Source organism: Triplophysa rosa, linkage group LG1, assembly GCF_024868665.1.
Source record: "Triplophysa rosa linkage group LG1, Trosa_1v2, whole genome shotgun sequence".
In the NCBI taxonomy this organism is placed as follows: Eukaryota; Metazoa; Chordata; class Actinopteri; order Cypriniformes; family Nemacheilidae; genus Triplophysa; species Triplophysa rosa.
Genome location: NC_079890.1, coordinates 17,709,127 through 17,736,829, shown reverse-complemented (window position 1 = coordinate 17,736,829; position 27,703 = coordinate 17,709,127). Strand labels below are relative to the sequence as shown.

At 39.1% G+C, this 27,703-nt stretch overlaps 1 protein-coding gene across 2 annotated transcripts in view; it reads left to right on the top strand.

Annotated features, from left to right (window-relative positions):
* kif18a (kinesin family member 18A) overlaps window positions 1–25,616 on the top strand; it is a 32,455-nt gene extending 6,839 nt beyond the window's left edge. Inside the window, exons 5-18 of one of the 2 annotated variants that reach the window (XM_057334630.1) lie at window positions 53–163; window positions 1,928–2,125; window positions 8,803–8,979; window positions 9,136–9,210; window positions 9,802–9,902; window positions 11,250–11,412; window positions 12,808–12,972; window positions 16,843–16,964; window positions 17,179–17,414; window positions 19,412–19,471; window positions 23,077–23,437; window positions 23,560–23,649; window positions 23,784–23,893; window positions 24,432–25,615. In XM_057334630.1, coding sequence (XP_057190613.1) covers window positions 53–163; window positions 1,928–2,125; window positions 8,803–8,979; window positions 9,136–9,210; window positions 9,802–9,902; window positions 11,250–11,412; window positions 12,808–12,972; window positions 16,843–16,964; window positions 17,179–17,414; window positions 19,412–19,471; window positions 23,077–23,437; window positions 23,560–23,649; window positions 23,784–23,893; window positions 24,432–24,571 — 2,109 coding nt within the window. In that variant the 3' untranslated portion in view covers window positions 24,572–25,615. Of the gene's footprint in view, window positions 1–52; window positions 164–1,927; window positions 2,126–8,802; window positions 8,980–9,135; window positions 9,211–9,801; window positions 9,903–11,249; window positions 11,413–12,807; window positions 12,973–16,842; window positions 16,965–17,178; window positions 17,415–19,411; window positions 19,472–23,076; window positions 23,438–23,559; window positions 23,650–23,783; window positions 23,894–24,431 lie in introns of both variants that reach the window. The other variant, XM_057335354.1, reaches the window with a different exon arrangement.
* Window positions 25,617–27,703: the final 2,087 nt, after the last annotated feature.

Sequence of the window (27,703 nt, the reverse complement as noted above, 5' to 3'; positions counted from 1 at the left end):
TGATTCGCTCTGTCTGATGCATGTGTTTGTCTGTCATCTCATTACTTAACAGCCCAAATCTGCAGAGCACATCCTTGAAGCTCTTGATTATGGCAACAAGAATAGGACGCAGCACCCCACTGACATGAATGCCACGTCTTCACGCTCCCATGCCGTATTCCAGGTAAAAGGTTTCTCGCCATTTTGATTCTGTGTTCTTTGAATATCACATCTGGTTCTGTGTAAGTGTTTTGATGCAGTAAGGCCTCACTAAAGCAGTCGCTCCACACGGGGCCTGAACAACTAATTTACCTAAAGCCTATTACAAAAAAATTATCGAGCTTGCTGAGCGGTCATAAGTGATTGCAGTTGAATAAAATTGAGATGGTGTGTTTTATGTATTTACATTTATTTTGGGAAGGTTATATGATCATTTTGTCTGTTGTTGTTCAGTAAATCAAGCTCTTTAGCTTCTCATATTGTATTATTGCAACACTCTATAATACATTTAATACCAACACAGCTTTGATCCTTTCTGATATCTATGGCATCTCAGCCATCTTTTAGTTGATCTGGGGCCCGTTTCAATAAGGAGGTTCAATCAACACAGAGTTAAAATGTGAACTCTTGAGTTTATTTACACAGAGATGTGAAACTTTGAGTTTTTGATTTCAGAACAGCTGATTTGAGTTCGTTCTATCAACTCTGGGTAGACTTACCTTGAGTTAAGCGCTTGCACCACAACTATGACAAGCAGTGATCAATAGAGCTGCAACGGCACCAAAAAAATCAACATGGCGGCAGAAAGCACTTAAGAGCGAGGAACACTTTTCCACTCTGCATACAGTGGATTTGCTAATGTGCTTAATGACTTAAGTTTAAATGGAAAAAAGATAAATGTACTAATAAACAAACAAATTAATCAGTAAATGAATGAATAAATAAATGAAACAACAGAATTAAATCAGAAATAACAAAAAATCTTATGTTCTAGCTCCTCATGAGTACTCTAGTGAGGCGTGTAATACGTCATGGTGTATAGGACACTTGTTAGTGTGTCAGACTCTCGAGTCAAAGTCAGTCTGATCATCGGTTCGAACCCTGCTCGGAGCAGTTTTGGGTAGGAATGGCTGCACGTCTAAATTAATTGTTTATTACCTTTATCACTTCATTTCTGCATTTGCCTGTATTTATTCATTGCTTTATTCATGCACTTTATTTACACACTTTATTAAGTCATTTCTCATCCTCCATAGAAAACTACCATTTGTGCTCTGATGTAATACACAGCCACGATGGCTGGTGTTATTGACGTAAGGATGCATGAGATATATTTTGATATATCTAATTCACTGTAAAAAAAATGGTACAGTTTTAATAAAAATGCACAGGGAAATGACACAATTCCACTCGGTCCTGAAATCAAAGAACATCCCTATGAATTAATGCAGCCTCTTCACATACAGGATCCTCTACAAAAGCACATTATGACATTTTAGTCACTGAGATGGTCTCTGTGTGATCAAAATGCGTGCCATGAATGACCGTATTAAATGAAAGAGTGAATGAGGTACACTACTTGTGCTTTAAAAGGGGGAGGAGATGTAAAGAAGCTCTGTGTTTACCAAAGAAAACCTGCTCCCGACCAGGTTAGGTTCACAGAGTTAGTTACTATGGTTACTGACTCTGCGTTTAAGTGACCTCCCTTTTAGAAACGGGCTTGTGTTACCCCACTTTCTCTGGTTTGACATACCTCACATTCTGAAACGGAAAATTTCCCTCATTTCAGGGTTGATATACTCGGGGTTTTCACTAAACCTCATTTCTGAAACGGGCCCCTGGTTGTTTTAAAGTGAAATGCACCATTCAAACCAATGAGAAAGCAAAAATGTGAATATTCAGTCTGATTCAATTCAGTCTGACTTTCTTGTTCCTTTTTTTCCTTCAGATCTACTTGAGGCAGCAGGATAAAACAGCCAGTCTTAATCCAAACGTTCGTGTGGCTAAAATGAGTTTAATCGACCTGGCTGGCTCAGAGAGGGCCAGTGCGACCAACGCCAAGGGGGCGCGTCTCCGAGAGGGGGCCAACATCAACCGCTCTCTTCTCGCCCTTGGGAATGTCATCAACACACTTGCCAACCCCAAAGTAGGTCTATACCTCCTGTGATGTAAAAACAGACTAAAGGATTGATTACCCTGAACTTGCTGAAATGAGATGTGTTGTTTTTAAATTTAAATTGATACTGTAAATGTGAGTTTCGTGCTTTTGTATGGTATGACATGCTTATTGGAATTACCTGGCTGAGAAAGGTGTTTAGCCAGTAAGAAAAAATGTGTGGTTAATGGGTGTGGTTTTGAAAAGAGGGGTGTGGCTAAACCTGGAAGAAGTTTGAGAATAGCTGATATTGCTGAATTAGTTTAGTAGAAAAAAATGACAATTTAGACAATGCAATAAACAGTGAAAGTGTTGTACATAAAGACCCCTTTACGGCCAATGTCACACTTACGTCATGGCATTAGCTGAAGGCAAAACAAAGGGAAAACTGGAGACGGCCAATACAAACCAGCACAGATTCGGCTACAAAAGGAGTTTAAAATATCAACTTGTTGTGTTGTTTAGTGCCACAATCAACAGAATACAGTCTCCAATTTGATAATTTAACACATACCTGCTGCCATTGCCAAACAAAAACACTGACGACAGCTGTAGTTAAACACAATAAAACGAGCGGACTGAACAGAAAACTACTGTCTTTTGTTGGTGTGGATTATGATGTGGGTATGTGTCTAAAAATATCTCACGTATGCCCAAATCAGAAACTAGGGATGCACCGAAATGAAAATTGTGGGCCAAAACCAAAAATTTAGGATTCACTTGGCCGAAAACCGAAGATTACTTAAAAACTTTTTGAAATCGTTTTTATTTAATTGTATTAATTACACACACTAAAAACACTAAAAATAAGGAGAACATGTTTTAAAACAATACAAAATATATTATTTTTCCCTGTTCATTGTAACACAATCAAATATAACTTTTATTACCAATCATCTCAACATTGTAGTTTTAGAATTATTCTGGAATTATTATATGATATGCATAACAGTAGTCAAGTTATAGTCAAACTCAGCAGCTCTTGCTAATGCAAGAAGTTTATATATGGTGCACAATCATTTTAATGAAAAGAACACAGAGGAGCAGTGGGTCTGTTCATGTAAACAGGATGAAAATGAGCTTCAGTGATATCAGCACCTGCCTGATGACGGTCCACCTGAGCTACATCATCAGTTACATTAGATCGTTCTGCTAATCATTCACATGAAGAGTTTGTTGCGTTTAAAGTTCGACTTTACAATGCGCATGATCTCCAACAATAAAGAAACATAAAGTCGGTCGCGCATCACACAGATCTTGCGTGTCATTTTCTGTGCGCTGGTTTTGAGCTGTTCTATATTATTAGTTTCAGCCTTTATGGTGCGCACTTACATGATCGTCCTTTGATGACAGCTAGAGTGAGCGCGAGCACTGAAGGGAGAGGCGCAGGCGCTGGATATTTCGGCTTTTATTTCGGCCTTTTTCGGTGCATCACTATCAGAAACAAGGTTATTTTTCACGTAGCGTTCACTTTTGAACGCATAGGGTATGCTAGCTAACTTTGTTAGTTATACAACTAGCAGTTAACTGTCGGCCAGAAACTAAACATAAAGGAAACTGTTTGTCATCTCTTCTTTAGTTGTCACAAGTGCATTAGTATAAAGGGAGAGAGAACAGTGAGAAAGCTCATGTTATGTGTCAGGTTTGTGGTCAAGTAAATGAATTTGCTAACGTTAGCCACTGTTAGCACACGCAGGCATCTATAGATCTATACGCTCTCAGATTATCTTTACTATAAACACTTGGTTTCTCTGTCTGGTAGGTGTAGATGTCAGGCCACTTAACTGGAGGTAATCCTGTCAGTTCGTCCCTGGATCCATTGAGTGTACAGGTCGGCCAGGTTCCTTGCGTTAAAGATAACTTTTTCAAAAACAATGTTAAAATTGAATCTGATTTTGTTTCAAATCATTGTCAAAAAGCAAGCAAACAAAACGTGCTAACTTACCTAGCATTAGTAATGCAGTAAGGAGGATCTTTCTGCCTTCACATAAGCTCCGCCCACAAAAACGTCACAATGTTTACTAACAGTAAAGGAGTCTATATGGGAAAACCTTCAATCCCAGAATGCTGTTCTGAAAATACCTATACATTTTAGTTTTATCAAATTAGTTTAGGGCAATTCTATTTAAAGCAAGTCTTTACCAAAGGTTTTCACCTTACTGATAGGTCAGATGTCAATATTTGGTGGTTTAAATACTGATGTGTGAAGTCTCTCTTTTAAAGTTTTTAAAACTTTTTTGTGTTTTTAAAGAAGAGTTTTTTAGGGTAAGTGAATTGTCACATTCATTACGGCCCATATTCCTCATAAATGGTTCATGAAAATGAAAAAAAATTGGGGGGCTATGAAGATCCACCCCTTCTTCATTTACCGGATATATTTGCTTCTGCTTTGTATTTTTAATTCACAGAAATTCTACAAAGTATGTTGTTGTCTCAAAAGTTTTTGTCTTTTTGTCACATCCATAAAGCAAGAAATTACTCTCTTTTAAAATATCCTGATCATTTTTTTCTGATGTCTGGACTGGGGAAAACTCCATCATCAGGGCTCAGGTGTTTAGTAAAATATAAACCGATAGTTCAACATATATAGGTAATAAATACATTCTCTGAGTATTTATATTTCAAGTTTTGACTGAAAATGTCACATCTGTAATGCTGGAATTTGTCCTTTATAGAAGGCAATTTTGTTAGGCAAAGGTTATGTTATGAATTTTGTTTTTGTAGTCACTCACTTTAAAAGTGTTGTTGTTTGTTTGTATGTTTGACCAGCAGTGTAGCTTACAGAGATGTGTGTTGTTGAAATACACATTTAGGAGAGACTTGATCTTGAACAGGACTCTGTGGATACTCGGGGCATTCAGAGCACGCACTCTTCCATATAGCATAGCTGTAATCCACAGAGCTGACAGCCTCCATCGCTCACTTTGATACAGCCCTTTGATACTTACCTTTTCTCTCAAAGGCAGACCTGAAATGATACTGTGCATGCCGAAAGCTCAATTTACCATATTCAAGTCCTTTCCTCAAACTTTCCCCCCAATGAGTGCAGCTCAAATGCAACAAAGGTTTGCAGATTTTGTATGGACCTACTAAGAACACATCACCGGCATCTTGTTCTGATGTAAACAAACATGTTGTATCACTTTTACTTCTCTTCAGTCTAACCTTTCTTGGTCTTTATCCATTCTGGGTCAGCTTGGTTCATAGTGTGGTGTGGCACTGCCATTGCTTGTGGTGGTATTACCCTTCCTCTCTGCTTTTTGCTTTTGGGACAAACCGAAGGGCTCTGTGGTTCAATGACTGACGCTATCAGCTGGAATACTTACAACTCTTTTAGCTTGGATTCTGTGCGCTTATCTCTCTTAGGGCTGCTTTTTGTGTGTGTGTCGGGCTCTTACTTGTGCATCAGTGCTGACTCCAGTACACCTCCATCAGAGACATTGTGTGGAATTGTATTCAGATTTTCCGTCTCAGAAGGTTTAAGGGTAATTTACCACCCAATCCTATTAGCCCGTGACGGATATAGAACGTAGCCTTGGAAAACAGCTGTTAAATCTTCCTCGCAGTGTTTGTTTTGTGCCATAAACCATTCTAAACCATGCCTTAATTATTATTGGGTGTTTGGTGTGTATTTGCTCCAGTGTACATTTCAAATCCTGACACTTAGCTTTTACATCTCATTAGTTTTCAGTAAATGCGAATGTGTTTCAAAGTGATTTCTTCAAATTACTCCTAATTGCATGAGTTTAGATCATTCGAATGGAAGGACAGGCAAAAAAAATCCAGACAGGCAATGTAGTTTCTTATTTTTTAGACCACATTCTTTGACTTTATTTTTTGTGGGGTACATCAGTGTGGTTGTGTTGTAAGCACTGCTACTTATTTGTTTTATCCATTAAATATTGAGTTGTCCATTTAATCACAGAGTAATGTAAAATATTATGCATGCAATGAATGATTTTTGTTACTAGAATTTTTTTTCTTCAACCAGAATATGTCGAGTCAGTCTAAGAGTGCTTTCACACCTGACTCATTTAGTACGGTTGAATCGCACCAGAGTTCGTTTTTTTCATGGTGCGGTTCATTTGGGTTGCAGGTGTGAATGCTGCAATCGCACTCGAGTGCGCACCAAAATCGGACCAAATGAGCGTACCGAGACCTCATCGAAGAGGTGGTCTAGGTACGCTTTCAAAAGAACCCTGGAGCGGTTCTTTTGTGGTGAGAACGTGATCCGACCTCGAACAGACCAAAATGTAAAAAATACTGCACTTTTTTGGACTAAACCAGCTGCCGTAGTCAGTGCATTATGGAATGATGACAAGTGTTTGTTGACAGTTTGCACTAGCATGGCAGCTCGCGGACAAACTTGGAGTTGTGAGGAGGTGTGGAGCCTCGTAGAAATTTGGTCTGATGACCATATTACATCCCAACTTTCAAAACCTCGCAAGAAATGCCTGCTATTTTCATTGTTTAGCCAACAACTCAGGGAAAGGGGGTTTAATAGATCTGTGGAACAAAGCCGGGGTCAAGGTAAAGAAACTCCACCAGCTGTGCATCCAAGTGCAGGATGTACAAGTTCCCCTGGTACGATGACCTCGATAATATACTTGGGACAAAAGCGGACGTCGACCTGGTGGATGTTGTTGAGATCGCCATCACCGCTGACAATGATGCGACTGATGCTGGCACTGTTGACCGGGCTAACGTTACCACATCTGACACGCGATGTTGATTGTGAGTATATTTCGTTTAGGAAATACGTTCTCTTGCCAATGAGTGATGTGTTGTCACGTGACTGCATTTTGGTTCGTTTCAACTGGTTCGGACCAAACAATCAGTGTGGTGTGAAAAGGAACCAACACAGCTGAAAAATTCTACAATGTATCATTTTTTGCCATTGGTCCGGACCAAATGAACGGAGTTAAAGGTGAGAAAGCGCCCTTATGTCTGTGTATTCTGCATATTAATTTTGTATTGATAAACACAAAAACATACACACATCATGTATATATATTTAGGAAATATTTAGATGTATTATATGTTATAATATAGATGTATATACAGAATCTCACAGAAGTGAGTACACCCCTCACATTTTAGTAAATATTTTATTAGATCTTTTCATGTGACAACACTGAAGAAATGACACTATGCTACAATGTCAAGTAGTGAGTTTATAGCTTGTATAACAGTGTAAATTTGCTGTCCCCTCAAAATAACTCAACACACAGCCATTAATGTCTAAACCGCTGGCAACAAAAGTGAGTACACCCCTAAGTGAATTTTCAATTTATTTTTAAATCTGACATATATAATTAAACCTTAAAGATACTTAATATTTTAAATCTGTTATAAATTGTGGTTGTATTTTGTTTAAACGTTTATGTAGCGTTAAAGAACTGATATAGGAAGTGGGCCAGCATTGTTTATGTAGATATCAATATAATATAACCAGGTCCCTGCTCATTCCCTGCTATTAAACTGTGCACGTATCGTATTTGTATTCTGTATTGTTGTTTTGGCAATGTCTATGGATTACATTTCCTCAAGGGAGTGTGTTTGTGTGTTTTATTTGTTTATGTACGTTTGTTTTGTGTCTTTTGTGGTTTTGTAGTTTTCGTTTGATGCTGGTGTGTTTTGGCTAGTGTGTGTGTGTGTGTGTGTGTGTGTGTGTAAGGTGAGGAGGTTTGGCCCTGTCTCTGGGCCCCTCCACAGTGCAGCTTCATGGGTATTGTTTTCATGCCATCCGCATAAATTAACCTGTCACACAGACGGCTCTCCTTACCCACATTCTCTTGGGAGGGCCGAAACGGGCCACTCGCACACACACACGCGCGCGCACTGCTAACGCAGTTGTGCCAACAGAGGGAACATGCCGCCTTCAGAGAAGTGATTGCTAGCAATGGCGAGTGCTGTGTGGGTTGTTACGTAAGCTGGTATTTTACCGCTAAGTCAGTTTTTTTACTCCTGCTTTTCATATTACTGCAGTAATTTCTGACAGAACACTAAAAATCGACTGAAAAATGGGACACGCTCTTCGTTTCACCCCTTTGCATGGAGATTTGCTGTGTTCCCAGCAGGGCACTGCTTGGTTCTGTAATGAAAACATTACCACACACACAGTCCAGATGTAGGCTATAGTTTGTGACATCAGCTGGACGTACTCGGATATACAGACATTACTATGTTTGTGTTAGTGTTGTCAAATGATGTTAACAGTTTCAGATCACCTAAGTGGAAAGTTGGCTTTGATGTGATGTGGATGCACACCAGTCATCAGATCCTGAGATTCATTGGGCAGTTGGTTCGTGAATGCTTTTATTCGAAGGTCAATAGGGCCGTCGAGATGAAAGAGATCGTGCCAACTGGCTGTTTGAACATGTGTAACAGCACAAAGCTATTGAAGTTGTACATAATTGAGACAAATTTGAAATTATTGTCAGGATCTGGTAGGATCTTTAAAAACAAAATGTTTATAAATTGAAATCTACGCATTTTTAAGGATTGTGCTTTAAAATAAGTGTTTGAATTGAGAAATGGCCCGAAATGAAATTTTAAGCCTAACCCAATTCTGGCAATCTGTATCCATTCCATGTTACCTTGTCTCGTAGATGTCATTTCATGAAATTTTGCATTAGTTTTATGTTGTTGTTTATTTCTCTTCTCAGTGTAAGAAGACGCACATTCCTTACAGAGATAGCAAGCTGACACGGCTCCTCAAAGACTCTCTGGGTGGAAACTGCCGAACTGTGATGATCGCTAACGTCAGCCCGTCCTCTCTCTCCTACGAAGACACTCACAACACGCTCAAATATGCCAACCGCGCCAAGGAGATCAAATCCACTGTAAGTCCCACACACATACACGCAGTTTCAGCAGTCCAACAGCATGCCTTAAATCACCAAAGACTGCACAAGTTGATTTTGACAGAATCGAAATGTGATTGTAACCGCAGCGGATGCGTCTTGTTTGTGTTCTCTCTTGATCTCCCTGTGTTTCAGCTGAAGAGTAATGTCATGAGCTTGGACAGTCACATCGGCCAGTATGCCATCATCTGCGAAAAGCAGAAAGCAGAGGTAATAAAAATAAAACAGGTTTGCAACTTGAATCTTATCTTTGGTTATGGGTGTGTTCGAAGACTGAAACAGGAAGTATACAGAAGTAGTAAGACAACAAGGTGCTATATATTTTAAAAGACTGCGTATATATACTGTATAAAATAACAGATATTCCACAGTCTTATGTGTGTGATTTGATTGTTTGTGGAAAAGTCAACTTCGTACACATTTTACCTTGTTTAGTCCTATCGGACACAGCCTCTCCGCTATGTGGAACTATTTAGTTAGTAAATCTGGTTTGTTTCTCATGATAGGTGAGATGGGTCTAATCTGCATGATACCAGGGGCCAGTTGCATAAACTGCTTAGACTAGTCTTACAAGTTAGTCATCCAATTTTTTTCTTCAAAACTGGTCATAACTTCTTTAAGTCAGTCACATATATTGGTAGATTGGTCTAATTTCTAAAAAGTAAGACTTATTACTCCTAACGAATTGCTAGTCAGTGAGACTAGTTGTTAAGACACAGTCTTAACCTAGCGGCTATGTTTATGCAATTGGCCCCAGTTTGTGTAATGAGACCAAGGCTAAATGTGTGTGTGTCCTTGCAGATCATCATGTTGAAACAGAAACTCAAAGAGTATGAAGAGCGGAAGGTGGAGGTTCCTGCCCTCAATCCAATCCCCGTCAAGAGAGAGGCCGAATTTGAGAAGTAAGCACCGTGTGCATGTGTGTGCAAACAAGACAGTTACGTTTGCTCTTTAAGTGTAGCAAACTTGGTGCAGGCATCATTCTGCAAATTGGGGCATGTGTTTGCATTTGTTTACATTTTGTTTATTTTATGCCACGTGTGATGCGCGGCTCTTTATCGCTGTCCTTTGAAACTTTGAATACGTCTCAATTATTCATAAGTAAGAGTACACAGGACAAAGCCAGACACCATCGCAGGTGGAGGTCTCCTTACCTCTGCATTTTTCATCAGGCCCGGTGGAGAGTCAGAGCCTTGTGCTTCAAGTTCTCCTTTGTTTCTTGAATTTTTCAGGGTTGTTTATTTGTTGTACTGTTTTTTGCATGTTATAGCTAAAAAATGTTTCGCAGTTTGCACGACGCAGCCCAAGCCCCACCCTCGGCCCAAACGTGTCGTTCTCTCTGGGTTATTGTCAGTGGTTCTCATCAGCAAAAACTGCAGCAACGTCCATATATGGGAGGGATGGAGAGAACGAAGGATGGGCACAGGGAAGCGAGAAAGAGGGAAAAACGCAAGGGTGGGAGGGATAGAGCGGGGAAGGAGGAGGGGGAAAGCTGAATGAGTCTCACTCCTACGTGTTTCATTCACCGGCATCAGAATTCACAACTTGCAGAGAGGGAGAGAGATGCTTAGTGGCGAGGAGAGGCTGCACGCTCCCACCCGCATTAAAAATCTGCAGGAGTCTGGCAGTGTCGGCTGCTGCACCAACATTACGGCCCCGAATAAAGCTTCTGCACTCTCACTCTCTGAATGGGTTTATTTATTTTCTTTATTTTTGTAAGTAGAACCTGATATCGCCCACACGCAGGTGATATCTCGGCGTTCATTGAGTCAGCGAATGCAGTGGCAGTGTGCGGCGGCAGTGAAAGCTCTCACTGGAAGACATTTTTGTTTGAATAGAAGTGCAATGCCCCTTAGCGTTTAATGATGTTACATAGAAGAGAAAAGATGCAATAAAGTTTGCTTTGGCTATGTTCCTAGACAGCTTACTGAGACACTGTTTTGTGTGGCTATGTTCCTAGACAGCTTACTGAGACACTGTTTTGTGTGGTGTGCATGTCTCCATACATGTGATCTTTTCAGGTTCATCCAATGTTTTGCACTATTTTGTAATGCATGATTAGAACTAATCAGAAGGCTTTCAGATCCTGCTGACCGAGTGTGTACCAGGCCAAATCTCTATGTTTTTATATTTTTAATGTTTTTTATAATTTTTAGATGTTTTTAATGTCTGTTTATATGCAAGGAGATGATGCCATCCATTAAATAGGGACTATGATTGAATAACTGCATGCTTCTGTCTTTTTGCAGAATGTCCGAGTCCCTGCGTAGCGTGTTTGCAGCACGTCAGCTGGTCCGTAAAGAGCAGCTGGACATTGAAAAGCGCCTGTATGAAAGCAGGCTTACCATGAGACACAGGGAGCTGTGGCACCAGCAGAGCCTGATCTTCTTCCCCGACAACAGGACCGAGAGGGTAACGCCACCAATTTACACACATACACGCAACCACTTGAAATACATACTGCTGAAGATGCTTTGTCTCTCAAAAGCTGGACTTAAAAACTTAAAAATACAATGAAATCTCAGCCTGGAGATCTGTATATAATGAATATACGTTTCTGTAGGTACACTTTGTATGCTAATTTTTGCTCTCGAGTTTAACTCTTAGAGTAAATCTCAACTGGGTCTTTGTGAGTGACCCATTCTCAGCGGGTTCTTTGGTCTCATTTATTAAAGGGATAGTTCACCCAAAAATGAAGATTCTGTCATCATTTTCTGTCACCAAACAGTTCTGGGGACCATTGACTACCATAGAATATTGAAAAAATGCTTAATGAATTTCTTTGTGCTGTTGAACACAAAAGAAGATATTTTGAAGAATGTATGAAGGCAAACAGTTCTCTGGTACTTTTAACTACCATTGTATTTTAGTCAATGGTGCCCAAGAACTGTTTGGTTACAAGCGTTCTTTCAAATATCTTTCTCTGTGTTCATCAGAGCAAAGACATTTATACAGATGTGGAACAACTTAAAGGGATACTTCACCCAAAAATGATGTCATCATTTACTCACCTTCAAGTTGTTCCAAATGTGTATACATTTTTTTTGTTCTGATGAACACAGAGAAAAATATTTGGAATAATGCTTATAACCAGACAGATCACGGCTACCATTGTATGAAAAAAACATCGGTATTCAAAAGTGCCCCAGACCTGTTTGCTGTCCTACATTCTTCAAAATGTCGTCTTATGTGTTCTACAGAAAAAAAGTATTTTTTCCAACTATGGGAGCCAATTGGTGTTGAGATCTGTTTGGTTATAAGCATTATTCCAAATATCTTTCTCTGTGTTCATCAGAACAAAAAAATTTTTTACACATTTGGAACAACTCGAAGGTGAGTAAATGATGACAGAATTTTCATTTTTGGGTGAAGTATCACTTTAAAGCGGTACGTCACCCCTGAATCAAAATTTCCCCAAGTTTTACTCACCCTCAACGCATCCTAACTGAATATGGTTTTCTTCTTGGAGAATAATGCAGTCGGAGTTATAATACCACGTATCGTTTTACTTCCAAGGATGCCTTGAGGGTGAGTAAAACATGGGGAAATTTTGATTCAGGGGTGAAGTACAGCTTTCAAGGTGAGTAAATAAAGACAGAATTTTCACTTTTGGGTGAACTATTCCTTTAACAAGTTATTCTGAATCTAATTGATCCGAATTTGTTCATTGTTTTTTAATAAAAAACTGAAGGACAAAAAAATGTTTGCTTTAAATTCATTGGTTAAAAAGTGTGCACATCCTGTGGGTGTGAAACACCCTTTCACAGAAAAGCGATTTCAGTCATGCCGTGTTTTTGTGCGTTTCAGGCCACTTGTAAGTACGAGCGTAAGCTGTCCTCCCTGAAGTCTCACCAGGAGCACCTGCAAAAACGTTTGCTGGAGAGTGAAAAGCACTTTCAGGAAAACGAGGGATGGCTTCACCGCATCGAGAACGAAATGAAGCTGCTGGGACATGAAGGACAGTCCCCCGAGGTTAGTGCAGGGTCAAGAGTTTAGTTTTATCCTGCTGTAAAATATTTCATGAAATACTCTTTCCCAATCATTTTCGCGTAACAGTCAGTATGAATTAGATTAATTATAAATTCCAGTAATCACAAACAACTGGAAAGGTCACAGAAGTGCCATTTATTAGTCAGAAAGTGAGGGAACCCTTGGATATACAGTATGTAGGGGGTTTTTTTACCCTTCACATTCACAACCGCGTGCGACGGTGCCACTAGCGTCTCCCCCGGAACAGCTGTTACACATATGATGAATGCAAAATACATGCAGTTGCAGGAAGTCAACTGCATTATCATTCAGTTCACTGTTGTTTGGTTTTGACGTGGCCATGCTGTGAGCCCTCCCCGCCGGCAATTACAGAATAGTTCAGGATAATGAATTTAATTAGAAAACTCTATACTCCAAATCTGAGTCATTTCTTTTTTTTTTAACGCTGGCTTGTTATCCATTTCTGAACTTCATTTCGAATGTTTTCATGTTTTCTAGCCAGGCAATGAAGCACTAGGGTGCCAGCCTGTAGTGTTGTGATGTCTGAAGCAGGCTTACACCTCTGAGGCCCTGGATAGCAGAGCTCTTCTGAAGCACTTGTTTGAGCCCATCTGTAATGACGGCCAAGTCATAAATTGTGCCTCGATGTTTTAATGCACCCGAGCGTATGTTTTTAACTTGACGGTCAAGTTGCGCTGGAGAAATTTTGCAAGCATGCGCACCGTTCAGTGGTCCTGCTGTTGGTGGTGATTCATTCATCCATGAATGGGCAATAAAAATGTATATCGATGTTTTCTTACATTAATACATGAGCTGTCAAATTGTGGCCCTTCGATAGACACTGAATATCTCTCTCTCACTCGCCCCTTCTTTCACTTCATCTCTCCATTTGCCCACCAGAGGATGTCTTAATAAAAGGAAAATCAATTATTTTTCTTCGTCACTCCCTACAGCTGCTTGCCTAAATCCACACCTCTTTTCTCGCTCTCATTTTTCCTCTCCTGTTTTTTTTTCTTTTCCTGGAAGTAGAACGGAGTAGTGACGCACCCGCCCGTCAAATGTTCTGTGCTCTGCTGTTTTGCGTTTTCTTGCGTCAGAGGGGGTAGAAGGCTCCTCAGAAGGTGCATTTTTAGTGCGACACAAAGAAAACAAGGAGCTAGACTAAAAACAACATCTGAGCCGTTTCATCATTTTTGTAGCATCTCGCCTCCGTTGCCTTTGCTCATTATAGCGCATAGATGAGATGGTTTAATCTCATCGTTCTCTTCTTCACCTGAAAATCCATGTCGGTCTCGTTCCTGGTCATGACGTTGTATTAAAATGTGTCATCTAATACAGTGGTTCTCAAATGGGGGTACTGCAGAGGGGGTACGTGAGAGAAACTGACATTTAGGAAAAAATTATGAAAATCAATAAATTATGACAATAGTATTTTTATATCATGGATTAAAGTTCTCCGTCGCTACGACGGATTTCCGTTAATTGCAGCGAGTCTATGACGGATTTCTGTCAATTGCAGGGTTCCAGCCTGGCCTCAATGTCTTAAATTCACTTTTCATAATGTTTGTTAACCCTTTGCCGCGTACGATCACACCGGTGTGAGTAGAACATTCATGGAAGCGGCAATAACAATCTCCTCAAATGTAATTTGACGGATGTGTTTTATTCAGATCAGACACAGTATCTGCAATTTAAGCAATTGTTAAGATCACTCAATTCTTCTACCAGTTCACAAGGCACTTACGTTTGTGTTTTTAAGAGAAGTGGATGAATTCATGTGATGTAAATCCGACAGATCTCAGACCACGGCGGAAACAAACATGGCGGCGCCCAATTATAGCTCAATAACGCTTATAACGCGATCATTATAAAAGTGTTTAAACAACAAAACACATTCACATGCACATATTTGACAATCGGAATGTCAGATATTTCATGACATAGTAAACAGTTTGTGAATTTTTTTGAGTAAAAACGAAAAATTATGTAAAAGCAATGCATCAGTCATACAGCTGCTGTGGCTCTGCGGTGTGTCACATGATACGCAGTGCCGCGTCGCCATGGAAATGTTAAAGTGATAGGCTACCTTCTTAACGGTTACCTTGAAAAAAATGGTCAAACACTGTAACTAGTCACTGTAGCTAGTCAAACACTGAAACTAGTCATGTAGCTTGTCAAACACTGAAACTAGTCATGTAGCTAGTCAAACACTGAAACTAGTCATGTAGCTTGTCAAACACTCAAACGGGTGTCAGGTGTAGCCAAGTTTCAGGAATATGGTTTCACTGCTAAAAGGTAGAAAAAGTGAAAAGCACTCGAATACAAACAACATTTTTGGTCTTTAGTGGTTCTTTTATTTTGTTCTTTTTTTTCTGTTAATTATTAAGAGTTTCAGAAAACATTGTTTGGTCTTATAAGATAAATAAAAAATGCACTGAAAAGTTATAGATCGTTGATTATTTGTCTAGATAAGTATAATTTTTTCATAGATTAAAAATAGCTTTTAAAATACGCAAACTGGCAATACTATGTAAAGTGGTTCAAAACATATCCCTTTAAAACGCTATTGGTTAAAAGAATATGACTTGGCCTGAAAATCCCGGAACCGGAATCAGGAGCAGTATCTGGGCGCGAAATAATGTAAGTTAGGAGAGGTCGCGATAAAATGGACAGGTGGCTTCTTAAAAGAGGACAAGCTCCTCCTGTGCTTTTTATGTGGTGAGCTGTTATAACAGCACAATGAAGCCAGCTCATCTTCAACGGCATCTCCGGACTAAACACCCAAATCAGGTCAGGAACTCACTGGAGTTTTTCAGAAGAAAATTTCATGAATTTACACCATGCCAAGAAAACATGAAAAAAGCCACACGTGCATCAGCAAAACCACTCGAAGCATCGTACGAGTTTTTCAAACTGTTGAAAAAAAGTTTAAAAAAAAAAAATGATCACAATAAACTTTTACTGAACTGAAAAACACTGATTTACCTTTAACTGTTATACCTAATACTTAAGAGATTTACATAGTTGCATAAAGCTACATACAGAAATGTTGATAAGCAATAAACCTGCTCGGGGGCATCAGATATAATAACTTTCTGACTCTCATTTCACTGTATTTTAAAGCAAAATGTTGTTGTCTGGTCAAGGGGTACTTGGCTTGAAAAAATCATAAAAAGGGGTGCTTAAGCCAAAAAAGTTTGAGAACCACTGATCTAATAGATGAAGTGAGGACGAGCAGCCCTACCTTTGTGCTGATGGATGCTACTGTTAATATGATTGTCAGGATGGACTCTTAAGCAGTCTTAAGAGACTGCTGGAAAACTGTTTCTGAACATTTATTGGGATGGTACTCACCCCAGCAGGCCGGTTTGAGTCAATAATATAGCCGACGACAGATTCTTTCTGAATTTATTGTCTTCACAGGGATCACAATCAAACATATGAAACCTCTAAATGTACAACTCTGTGAAATTTGATGCTTAAATTTGTCAAACGTTGCTAGCCATATTTAGCATTACAATGTTTCGCTAATTAACATATTCCAAAAATATCAAAATAGAACTTGAAAATATAGGCACATCAGATCATACAAATTCTAACAAAAACAAATTTGATTAAAAATTAAATAACACATTTTTAAGATGTAAGTATTGTAGAAGAAATATGAAGAATTGGTGCATTTTATATGCTGCCTCATCTTAACACATCCTGGAAGGACCTTTTGTATAGTGGAGGCCTACCTTTTTGATAGAAATTGTGTGAATTGAGTGCTACTGATAGCCTTCCATTTATATCAAGGGGCTAGGGTCTTAGCACTGACTTCATTGTGTTAAGATGTCTTTGTGCCCGCAGGAGCTGAAACGAGAACTACAGTGCCATCAGCTGCAGGTGCAGATCAGCGACCTTCAGCAACGCATCAAGCACACAAACCACCTCATCGGTGTGCAAGACCAGGAAAACGCTCACACACACAAGTATGAGTCAACACTCGTATAGGGTTCATAACGGCAGGCTTCGTCACCCAGAATTTATGCGTTTGCGGGAAGCCTCGCGCCTTTTTACATGCACTGGAGCATTTTTTTGTGGACAGTTCTTTGTATTATTCAGATGAATTTGAAATTTGCAATGTAAATACCTCCATCAGTATCATTCAACTAGATCACTTTTGTTCTGCACCTGTCCTGTCAGGTTGGTAAACGCCCTGCTGTCCACCTGCCGCCGACAGCACCTGGCGTTGAAGGCAGCGAGCATCGCCACAGATGATGCCGAGAGGGAGGAGCTTGAGCGGCTGGTGAACAGAGAAAGGGGTGTGGTCTGGGCAGACCAGGAGAAACCAGAGAGGAACAATGGTGGCACAGGAAGCACTCATCTACAGCCCATCCTGTCTTTCTCGGACCTCGTTTCTCACCAGAGCACGCCGTGCAGTGAGTGGCGAAAAGTCAAACTACACATTAAATGCTGAAAATATTTCCTTAATTGTGTTCCCAACAAAGCGCTGATTTGCAGTAAATAGGACTGTCACAAAATCCGATTTTTACTTCAGTTATTGTGGGCAAAAGAAATCTTGATAACAATATTATTGCAATGTCTATTGAAATTGAAAAAAGAATGCAGTCCAGTTTAACTAGAATTTTGTTTATTTATTGTTTTAGTGGGGTGAAATGTTAAATGGGTGCTATACAACAACCTACTCTGTTGAAGTGTCAACTAGATACTGACAGAATATATATACACAGTATACCAACATATATTATGTAAACAAAAACTTCTATTCTGCAAACATTCAGTTGTATGCAGCCATTGTGACACCATTAGCTGTAATACAGAATACCTTTTTTTATTGCTGCCGATATCAACAGTTTGGTAATTTTGGAAATTTGTGTGGCTCTCAAAAACAATTTTTATACAACAACAGAAACACTATATAATATTTATTAAATACACTCCCTTAGTTTAAGAAGTTAGACATTTTGTATTCAAATTAATTTAATTGAGAAAATTGCACGTAGCATTTTAACGTTTCACAATTATTTTTTTATGTGATTAACACAATTTAGTAATCAAAATAAAGAACAAATAACTACATTAAATTGTAGAATTAAATAAAACAATAGATCAAAAATGAAGTAACTGTTCAAGGTTTTCAGGTACAGTTCAAATCCAAAGAGTTTGCAGTGTTTTTTTGTTGTTAGTTTTAATTTTAGATTTAACATGCTCTTCATAAATGGAACATGAACACAAAGTTTACCAGCCCAGAGTAGTTTTCTCTCTTTCCCGTCAGTGTTGTTGTTTGATTTCATATAATCAAACAATAAAAAATGTCAACGGCATTTGCGAAATGTCAACATTTAGAAAATATAAAAAACAGATGAACAGTTCTGTTGTCACTCTCATCACTATTGTGACACATTGGCAACTGGCAAACATCAGGAGGCTTCGGTGTCACGCAGCCCATGGATGCGTTTAAAAATAAGACTGATTTTAGCTCAAAATTGCTCCAGTGACATCATTAATGTCTGATTTGTTTACACTCTTGATTGGGTTCAAGAATGCAAATGACTAATGATGAAAGCCTTGCAGGGAGAGGGGATTCTGTGATATCAGTACCCTAGTGCAGAATAAACTGTTATTGCTGTTACAGTGTCGAGCACTGACTCTAGTGCTTGTTTGTACAATGTCAATATTGTCAAGTGTTCTGGAGCTCTGGCAAGGCACTATAGAAATTAGATGTATTATTATTGTTATGAAGTAGAAGTGACCGAGTGCTATTTGCATGAGACTGACTGCGTGCACTCGTGTTACGTCAAGTATACTCAGATTTGTATTTGCAATGTTGTTGTTTAATTCATTATTGGATCCGTTTGCAGTTTCCTGTGTTTTAGTGCAGCCATTCAGTAGTGGAGAACATTAGCGTATTTACCTTTGTTAAAATTCATTAATATTTAAATGAAAGGTATCATGAGAATGTTGTATCATTTTTTTAACCTGCTTGAGGTGATATGCATGATTTCTCTTAGTTTAAATTATGTATTTTGCTTTATTCACTTGCATAGATCAACACGAAGACAACAGAATAGGACGTATTATTTAAAAACTACATTTATGGTTTAGAGATGAGAAATAATCCTAAATAGTGTTTGTAGATGTTTGAAGAGTGAGATCATCTAAACCCCTGCAGGGAGGATTTTTACTTAAAAGTATGTGAAGAGTTAAACAGCAGCAGCCTCATCATAAAGCTTTTATGCCGTGTCGCTGCATTGACTTGCTGTTTTCAGCGTCAGTGTAATGTGATCTGCATTGTGTGAGTGTTGACAGATGTATGTGCCTTGATTAACACATGTTTACTTCCTGTGCCATGTATATATTGGCCTGAATAGATTGGAACTGGGCAAATAAATAACAATGCGTTCTCGTCATTCAGGTGCAGAGAAACGCACACGCCAAAGCTCCCAGCGTCTCAGACTCGCAAACTCATCTAAAGGTAAACTCATCTCTGGCTCCCGCTGCTTCAACATACTCTGCTTCTGTCATCAATCCAGCTGCCCAAGTCTGTGTCATTGCTCAAACTGACAGGCAATGCGTGCGCCTGTGTGTGTGTTCTTTTACAGGTGGCCTGTGCTGTTAACATGTTAGAGCGATGCTTATTTTGTACAGATGTACATGGGTTGGACTTTTAGGTTTCTAAAACGTTTGCTTACAATAGTCCTCTTTTAGGCAAGCTTTTGTAAGGCACAGTCATAAATATGGCACATTTCATACCCAGTCGTTTCCATTTTAAAAGGAAAATAATAACGACACAATTATATTAAAGATATTTTTTTAATATTAAAGGCTTGATTGTAAATCAATAACACAGAGAAACAAACTGTCTCCTTTCAGTGTTTTTCAGCAGTTGGACCCTGTGTAACATTAACCTGCAGGCTTCCAAATAAAAATTGTTAAAAGCTAAATCATATTAGTGCATGAAGGATATAAAAGGATAAAATTGAGTTTCGCTACCACAATTATATTGGTAATTCTTACCGAACAGCAACAACAGTATTGACGGTATAGCTCAGGAACAGACCCTGTGTTCACAGAATGAAACACAAACACATTTTACAGGATGGAGGGAGTAGAAGGGTGAGAAAAAGGGGAAAGGGAAGAGAGGAAAGCTTTGGGAAATGTGAGTTATTGCTCAGTAAATGGAGAGTAATGATATTTGCTGCAGAACAGGTGTTCCTCATTTGATTGAGACACGCTGTGGGAAATACACATTTCAGGAAAATTCTGAGACCTGCTTGAGGAAGAAAACGAGAAAACAAAGACGAGTACTGTTAAAAAATATTTTCAACTTCTGCATCTGTAGCATTATGGGGATATTCTCAATGAGTTGCCTGGTTGCACATTGTATTTGTTAGAGAAACAAGTTTCCTGTGTGTATAATTTCTCATTTTTGACGGAGATTGGGGTGTTTCTTTTGTTTTGTTTTGTATTGTTTTTTTTCCCCCGTCCACTGCTTGTTTAAATTTTAATGATTCATTTTAAACACCATATGGGATTTGACCAGGTCAGGACAGTGTAAAACATGACTTCATTTCTTTTTTATATTGGTGGAGAAACTATTTCGAAATGGAGCTTACTAAAGATGAATAATGATTTGTTTACTGGCCTATAAAAGCAAGCATGTTTTGTAAACGTGAACAGGCATCAGTCAGGTGATGTGTAGCGACGGCACGCCTACAGACCGTTCACGCACCGCCTGAGTCATATTGCATTTATAAATGGTGCACAGGGTTTTATTAGACCGCTGGGGAAAAGATGTTGTGTTTACAAGTTCCCAGGCTGCTACAGTGGGATATTCAGAGGAAGAAGCAGTTGCTGGATTTGCTGGAGTTTGTGAGGTTTGCGGCATTGCATCTTAGAGAGGAATATTAGTTTTTAACCAGAAAGTCCTAAGACTGTTTTCTGCTTTGTTTGTAAAATAATTATGACTTGACCATTTGGATGCATACAAGTTCTTTAGTTTTCTACTGATGACTTAGTCTGTATAACCATTCTGGAGGACTGTCCCGTTATTTGAATAAGATCAGAGTTTGTTGCCGCATTGAAATCCTGCACCCCCATTTTGAGATCTTGCTTGCTTTAAAATCAAGTGTCATTTTTTTTTAGAGTTAAGACAAAAATCAAATGTATATCAATTTTATATATCAATTTTCATAAAAGAAAATGATTTTGAATAGTTTTTGAAGTGCCTTAAAAGTAAAAAAAAACATTGCAGAAATGAGCTGCGTTCAGTTCACAACACACACGGTGGTCCCAGTTCCTAAAGACAATAAGAGACGAAGCCCTGTGTGCTGAAACTGAAAGATACAGAGATTCAAAGAAAGGGTTATGAATGAACATCCGCCCCACCCCCACCGCCAACGCGCTTCATGACGCTATCGTCTCCGCACTCGTGCTCAAGTGCTCGATGGATAGATGAAGCGAGAGAGTGAAGACATGGAAAATAGTGATGGAAGAGAGGAGAGACGCAGGAGGGGTCACGTGTCACCGTGCACGAGGATGCTGGCTTCCCGTGTGTCACACCTGACCCTGGATTTTGTTTTTCTCCTCCGCTCATCACCATTTGTGCTTTTGCTTCTGTGTTTGTGTACAATTTCATTTATTCATTTCTCTCCCCGTCCTTACCACTTTGTCTGTTTTCAATCGGATTTTTCTCTCTGTATCGCTCCATTGTCTGTTTCACCTCGTCATCCACATCTAGCACATTTCCCTAGCGCCGACCCTCCGCCCTTCCGAATTTCATTCATAAAATGACTCCTCGGCGCAGGGAGGGGGAGCCATCACATATAGTGTGAAACGCTCCTGGATTGGCCGAGGACGATTCTGCAATAAAAAGAGAGCGAGGGATGAGCGTGAGAGAGAGACAGAGGCGGGAGCCAGGCGACCCTAATCCGCAGTGGCTTCCTCCAGAAATAGCGCCTCATGCATGTTCTAATCCCGACAGCCAAAAATATGCCATCCAGAGCACTCTGCCGCCAATTACTGATTGCATCTATTCCTCTGCCTCCGCTCTGGGCCATACATCACTGTCCACCGCTCGAGCTCTCGTTCTTTTCACATTGTCACCTGATCAGCATCACCCCGCGTCTCGTCTGTAAAGTTATATTGCGTTTGGTGTTTGTGCGCTGGTGATGTCTAAATAGAGAGGACATCAATGAGTGATTTGTTTTTACTTCTCAAACTTTCTTTTGCTGTTAAAAGTTAGTCATTAACAGGATGTCAGGTTCTCTCTCATGCAATCCAGATTTCTGAGAATCAGCACTGACTCAGAGAGAAAGAGAGATGGCTGTGTGTCAACACTTTGACCAGCAGGAGCTCTGAAGCATCGCAGTTGGTCAAGAATGCTTAAGATGCAGCCGCAGTCTCTCTCTCTCTCTCTCTCTCTCGCTCTCTCGCTCTCTCTCTCTCTCTCTCTCTCTCTCTCTCTCTCTCTCTCTCTCTCTCTCTCTCTCTCTCTCGTCTGCATTGTGTGAGTCAGTGTGCGGCCAGACTGCAACGTGCTCCAGCATACTCCGCCACTCAATATCCAACGTCAGACCCCTCCGACAGCTTCCAGGAGCCTCCCTTTCCTTCCCCGCCCACATACACCCACTTGCACAAGCACACACGTACTGGCTGTCTTGACGACGCAAAGCTGCTCTTTAGTATAGCTCTTGATGTGCACTCAGAAGGGCACGTGACGAGCGGGACTAAATTATTCACTCTTGTAGGAGTAAAGAATGCGTGCGCATATGCATCAGTGATGGGAATTTGTTGTGTGTGTGTGCTCGTTCTATATGTCCAGGTTTAGACCTGGAAATGTGCCTGACAAATCGGGTGGTAAAAACACTGAGTAATATTACATTATGACAAAGAATGTAAGTTATGTGCTTTTAGTGGTACCAAATGGGGGAACAAATGTATTTGTCTGAACAAGTTTTTAAATACTTCATCTGCCCTTGGTCAGACAAACAGTCCTGCCATTACATTTTAAAGTGGTTTGCTGCTAAAAATAACGCATTGAACTTCTAATATAGTTGAATTTTGTGCTTCCTCTCTCAGGTTGTATCCCTCAACATCAGGAGCCAGAGGCTGAATGTCCTAAAAAACCCATCCGGAGGAAGCTATCTGTATCTCCTGCAAACCCAGATGAGGGCAGAGCCGTTCCTGTGCCGTCCCATTACCCACCTGCGCTTCAGGAAGTATTACGAGATGAGGGCATGTTCCCACTACAGTACACTCCTCAGGGCCAGCCACACAGCTCCAGCACCTTTGATCCGAACTCGACATTCGACATCGGTCATACCGAGGACACAAATACTGCCAGTGCCGCTAATGACACTGTGATTCTATCACCTGAGCCACCCAGGAACACGACACTCCAGGCGCTACAAGCTAACAATGGGAAAGAGCCGGCTAAAAGGTATCAAAATCGGTATTGATAGTAAGCTTGACCCAACAACACTTTCTAATTGTATTTAATAATGTGAACCAAGTAGACTTGTTTCGACTGGCTTGAATAAATATCCCAAAAACTCTTCCTAGGTCGGAAATTCCGTCGCTTTTAGACCTGCGACGATCCAAACCCTCTTATATGGCCATGACCTCAGCTGCTAAGGGCAAGCGCAAATTCTGGTATGTGTGTGTGTTTATTGGGGGATGTGTTCACTGGGGCATTAAAAGGAGCCATTTAGATCGTGGCTCATTGACATTTCGCACTCTTGGTATTTGCCAAAATCTCACTTGGTGTGCGTGTTTGCGTGCAACAGTTCCAACAGTGGGAAAGAGGACCATTCTCAAGCCGTAGCCGCAGCTCCCAAGCGTATAAAGAGAGAACCCTGCGAGGCATCTAAACCACTACGAATCCGACGTTTTGAAGGTTAGTACGACCGCATCGCTCTCCATACGTGAATAATTGCAGTTACCCTCTACAGGCTTTCCATTTGTATCTTGGATGCGGAACATAAGCGTCTCTTATTATATTCCATTTATGAAGTCCTCACATAATCCATTATGTTTGGTAAAGTATTCTAATAGTGTAATGGGCGGGCCGGCTGACAGCTGTGAAATGATGTCAGGCTCACAGCCAGAAGCACACAATCTCCTACTCCCAGTGGTTTTCTCACACTTCCCTTCTCCTTAATAATAGAATGCCATAACTTCCCTGAATTTGCCTGTTCCATACTTCATTTAGCAGCCTGAAAAGTAAAAAGAATTCATATAAATGTATACCGGGAAATGCTAAAAAATAAAGTTAAAAAAACTGTTCCTGATATAGTAAAAAATTGACTCAACTGAAAATATAATTCAAAAATAATATAAAAGAAATTCTAAAATGTATAATGAACAATTGTTTAATACTTCTTGAAACTACTCATCTTAAACCCTTTATTCCCTTTCTCTTCCCTCACATCTAGTTTCTTCTGAGAATGAGCCGAGCCGAATAGTAGTACGGAGCGTGTCTGAAGGAAACCTCCATCAGCTTGACCAGCGCAAGCCCAAATCGGGCTCAATGGGGCCCGTGGCACTCTTTAAAAAAGCCACCAAGAGGATGTGAGAGATATCCACTGCTGTTAAAGGCACAGCTCTCTTCTTATTAAATGCGCTGTAGAAAAGGCTTAATCAAGGGTCTGGGGAACAAGAACAAAAACAATTTTAACCTTCAATATTTCTAGGATGTTGGAATTTTTTGTTAATTTTTAAGGAAATATGTATGTGCATAGAAAACTTATTCAGCCTAGCCTACCTTGAAGCACACATTAAAGTATTGTATTTCTACTGATGTTTGAGTGTTGTAAAGTCATTTGGTTTTATTGTTACTACTGAGTGAGTAGTGAGTAGTTTCTCCCATTTTTTTAATTGTTTTAATTAAAATATCTCAATCTAAAGATGAAACCAGGTCTGTTGTGTTTGATGTTTTTAAAAAACTAACAATGCTTTTTTATCTAGACTGATTTGTACGCATTGTCTCATGCGTTCCACCTGTTTACTAAACATCTAAAGGCAATACATTTACAGCAATTTGTTTTTCTTAAATGATGATGCTTGTTAGTATAAAAGAAGGTAAATAAATTAAAGGTTAAAAATTGATTTGAGTATAAAAAAATTGAATGAATTATTTAGTAAGAAAGTTGCACATCCACAGTTATATGGATACTCATGATTAAAGGGATACTCCACCTAAAAATGAAAATTCTGTCATGAATTACTCACCCTCTAGTTGTTCCAAACAAACATTATAAATGTCTTTGTTCTGATGAACATATAAGATATTTGGAAGAATGTTAGCAACTGACATTTCTGGGACATCATTGACTACCATAGTAGAAGAAACTATTGTATTTTTTTTGTTCTGTTGAACACAATTTGATATTAAGGAATTTATGAACAGTTGTCAAACACATTTGACAACCTTTTTAATTTTTTTCTACTATGGTAGTCAATGATGCCCCAGCGTTGTCAATTGATAACGTCATTCTTCAGTCTTTCAGTCTTGTTTCTTGCTGAACTGACGTTAAGCCAACTGAAACTTAAAGAATTCTGGAGACAAGTTTAAGGTCCATCTTGGTCTGTTTTCTGTATGCAGACCAAGATAACTAACCAATGCTAACCAATAGCTCTGTATGTCTTGTCTGTCAAAAAAAAAACCTTGTTGTTCATTCTCTTCTTTGCTTACTCAAGCTTTAATCCTCCTAGTAAACTAACGGTACTGTTTAGCGTGTTGACAAAATGTTTATATGCTCTCCTTGTAAGTCGCTTTGGATAAAAGCGTCTGCCAAATGAATAAATGTGTGTAATGTATGTATGCCATGCCATCTGTCCGAACCAAAAGAAAATTAAACCTCCCACTAGGAGTATGGCCTGTTTAATGCTCAAAGTCCTGGAAGAGACCACAAAATTAAAATAATGTTATTTAAGAACTCCAAATTCCAAACCCGTATGACTGACTTCTGTGAACAATGTTTTGCAGAATGTTAATGAATGGAAATCGTAGTAGTGTCAAAATCATTTCAGATTTTTGATTTCCATGGAAGTCATTTCATTTTGGAAAATCCTTTATTTGTAATGTTTGTCTTTTTTCTATAAAATTCTTTTTTAAACAGAACAGTTTCAGAAATACAGAGACATGTGTGCAATGAATAGCTTGCCTAATGTCATGCATAAAGAATTAACTGTAATTAATTTTGTTAATGAGACCATAATTAACAGATAATTATGTAACATTGCCTACAGGCTCATAGCATCTATAAATCTCTTGTGATAGCTTTAAAAAAATGCACTCGGTTTGGCTTTCCAGTAGGTGATGAAATTATAATCAAATGTCATTGTTGTTCATGTAAATGTGGCTGTCTTGCACAGAACAGAGAAACTGCATCTTTCTAATGTAGAATCCTATAAAGCCGTTTCGGAAAATAACAATATTTTACATTAAAGCTTTATGATAACTTAAATAATCGGAGCACACTGCATAATATTAGCCACTTTGCTCGCGGCATATTTTCTATAATCGCTTGAGTGCAAAGCAGAAATTGGAAGCTTGTAAACCAAGTAAAGATGCTGCAGTTATGGTTTGATAATTTTTTTCTACTAATTTGCACTCAAACAGCATTGTGCTTTTGTGGTATTTATCATTTGTGTTTAAATCATTCATAATTTTCCATTCATGTCTCAATGAAAGCATCTGCTAAATGAATACATGTAATAAACATTCTGTGCTCTATCCGATATGCAGAGTACTTTGTCAGTTTTCACAACAATGAATTGTACATTAAAAATCCTAAATAGTAAGTGTTAACACAAATTAATTTGCCTTCATTTGGAAAATTCACCTCACAAAAAAATCATGCCATAGTGTTGTAAATGAACACATGTCTGGCTGATCGTTCTTAATATAACCTGATAAAATTGTGTTTGAATGGTGGTGATATAAGCAGCCTTTATTTAACAGACAACATCTCATCTGAGTATTTGGGGCATTTGTGGCCTGGCGTGTATGATGAAATGTGTAAATATTGTTTACGTTTTACCAGAAGTTATGACTGTAATAAACACAACGCATCATGGGAAATGGGGAAAAGGTGGATGGAATAACATAACAGTAATGAAGCTATCAGTAACACATTGTGAGAAAGTCTGTGAAATTGATGTTTTGGAGGTTGGTTCTGGCTTCACTCCTCTCAACACCTGGAAAGTTACACTTTACTGCTCTCTAGGCTCACTGTAAAAAAATTTAAGCCTGCACAAAAAAAATTTAATTTACACTTGCTTTTTCTTGTTCACTCAACTTTTTGGAATAGAAGTTGTACTGACTTAAAACAACTAATTGGAGATAGAAAAAATAATTAATTTAGGATTATTAGTTTTAAGAGGTACAAAAAATTATGTTTAAGCCATTAGTTGTCACAACATAGTCAAGTTTACCTAATGAGCAACATAACAAAATATTTTTGTTGGCTGAACATAAATAAAGAATATCAATTAAAAATAAACAAATATATTTGTCTTTTACTGCAATTGTAGGCTACTTGTTTTCTGCCTCAAACAGACCAAAACTTTGATCAAATAACTGTTTGGACAGTTTGAGTTGAGTGCATTTATACCGGTTTTGGCGTTGGGTCATGCACTATACACGTCAACGTTGCATAAATTAAGCCACCAAGAACTAAAACACTAATCTTTAAAAGAAAAA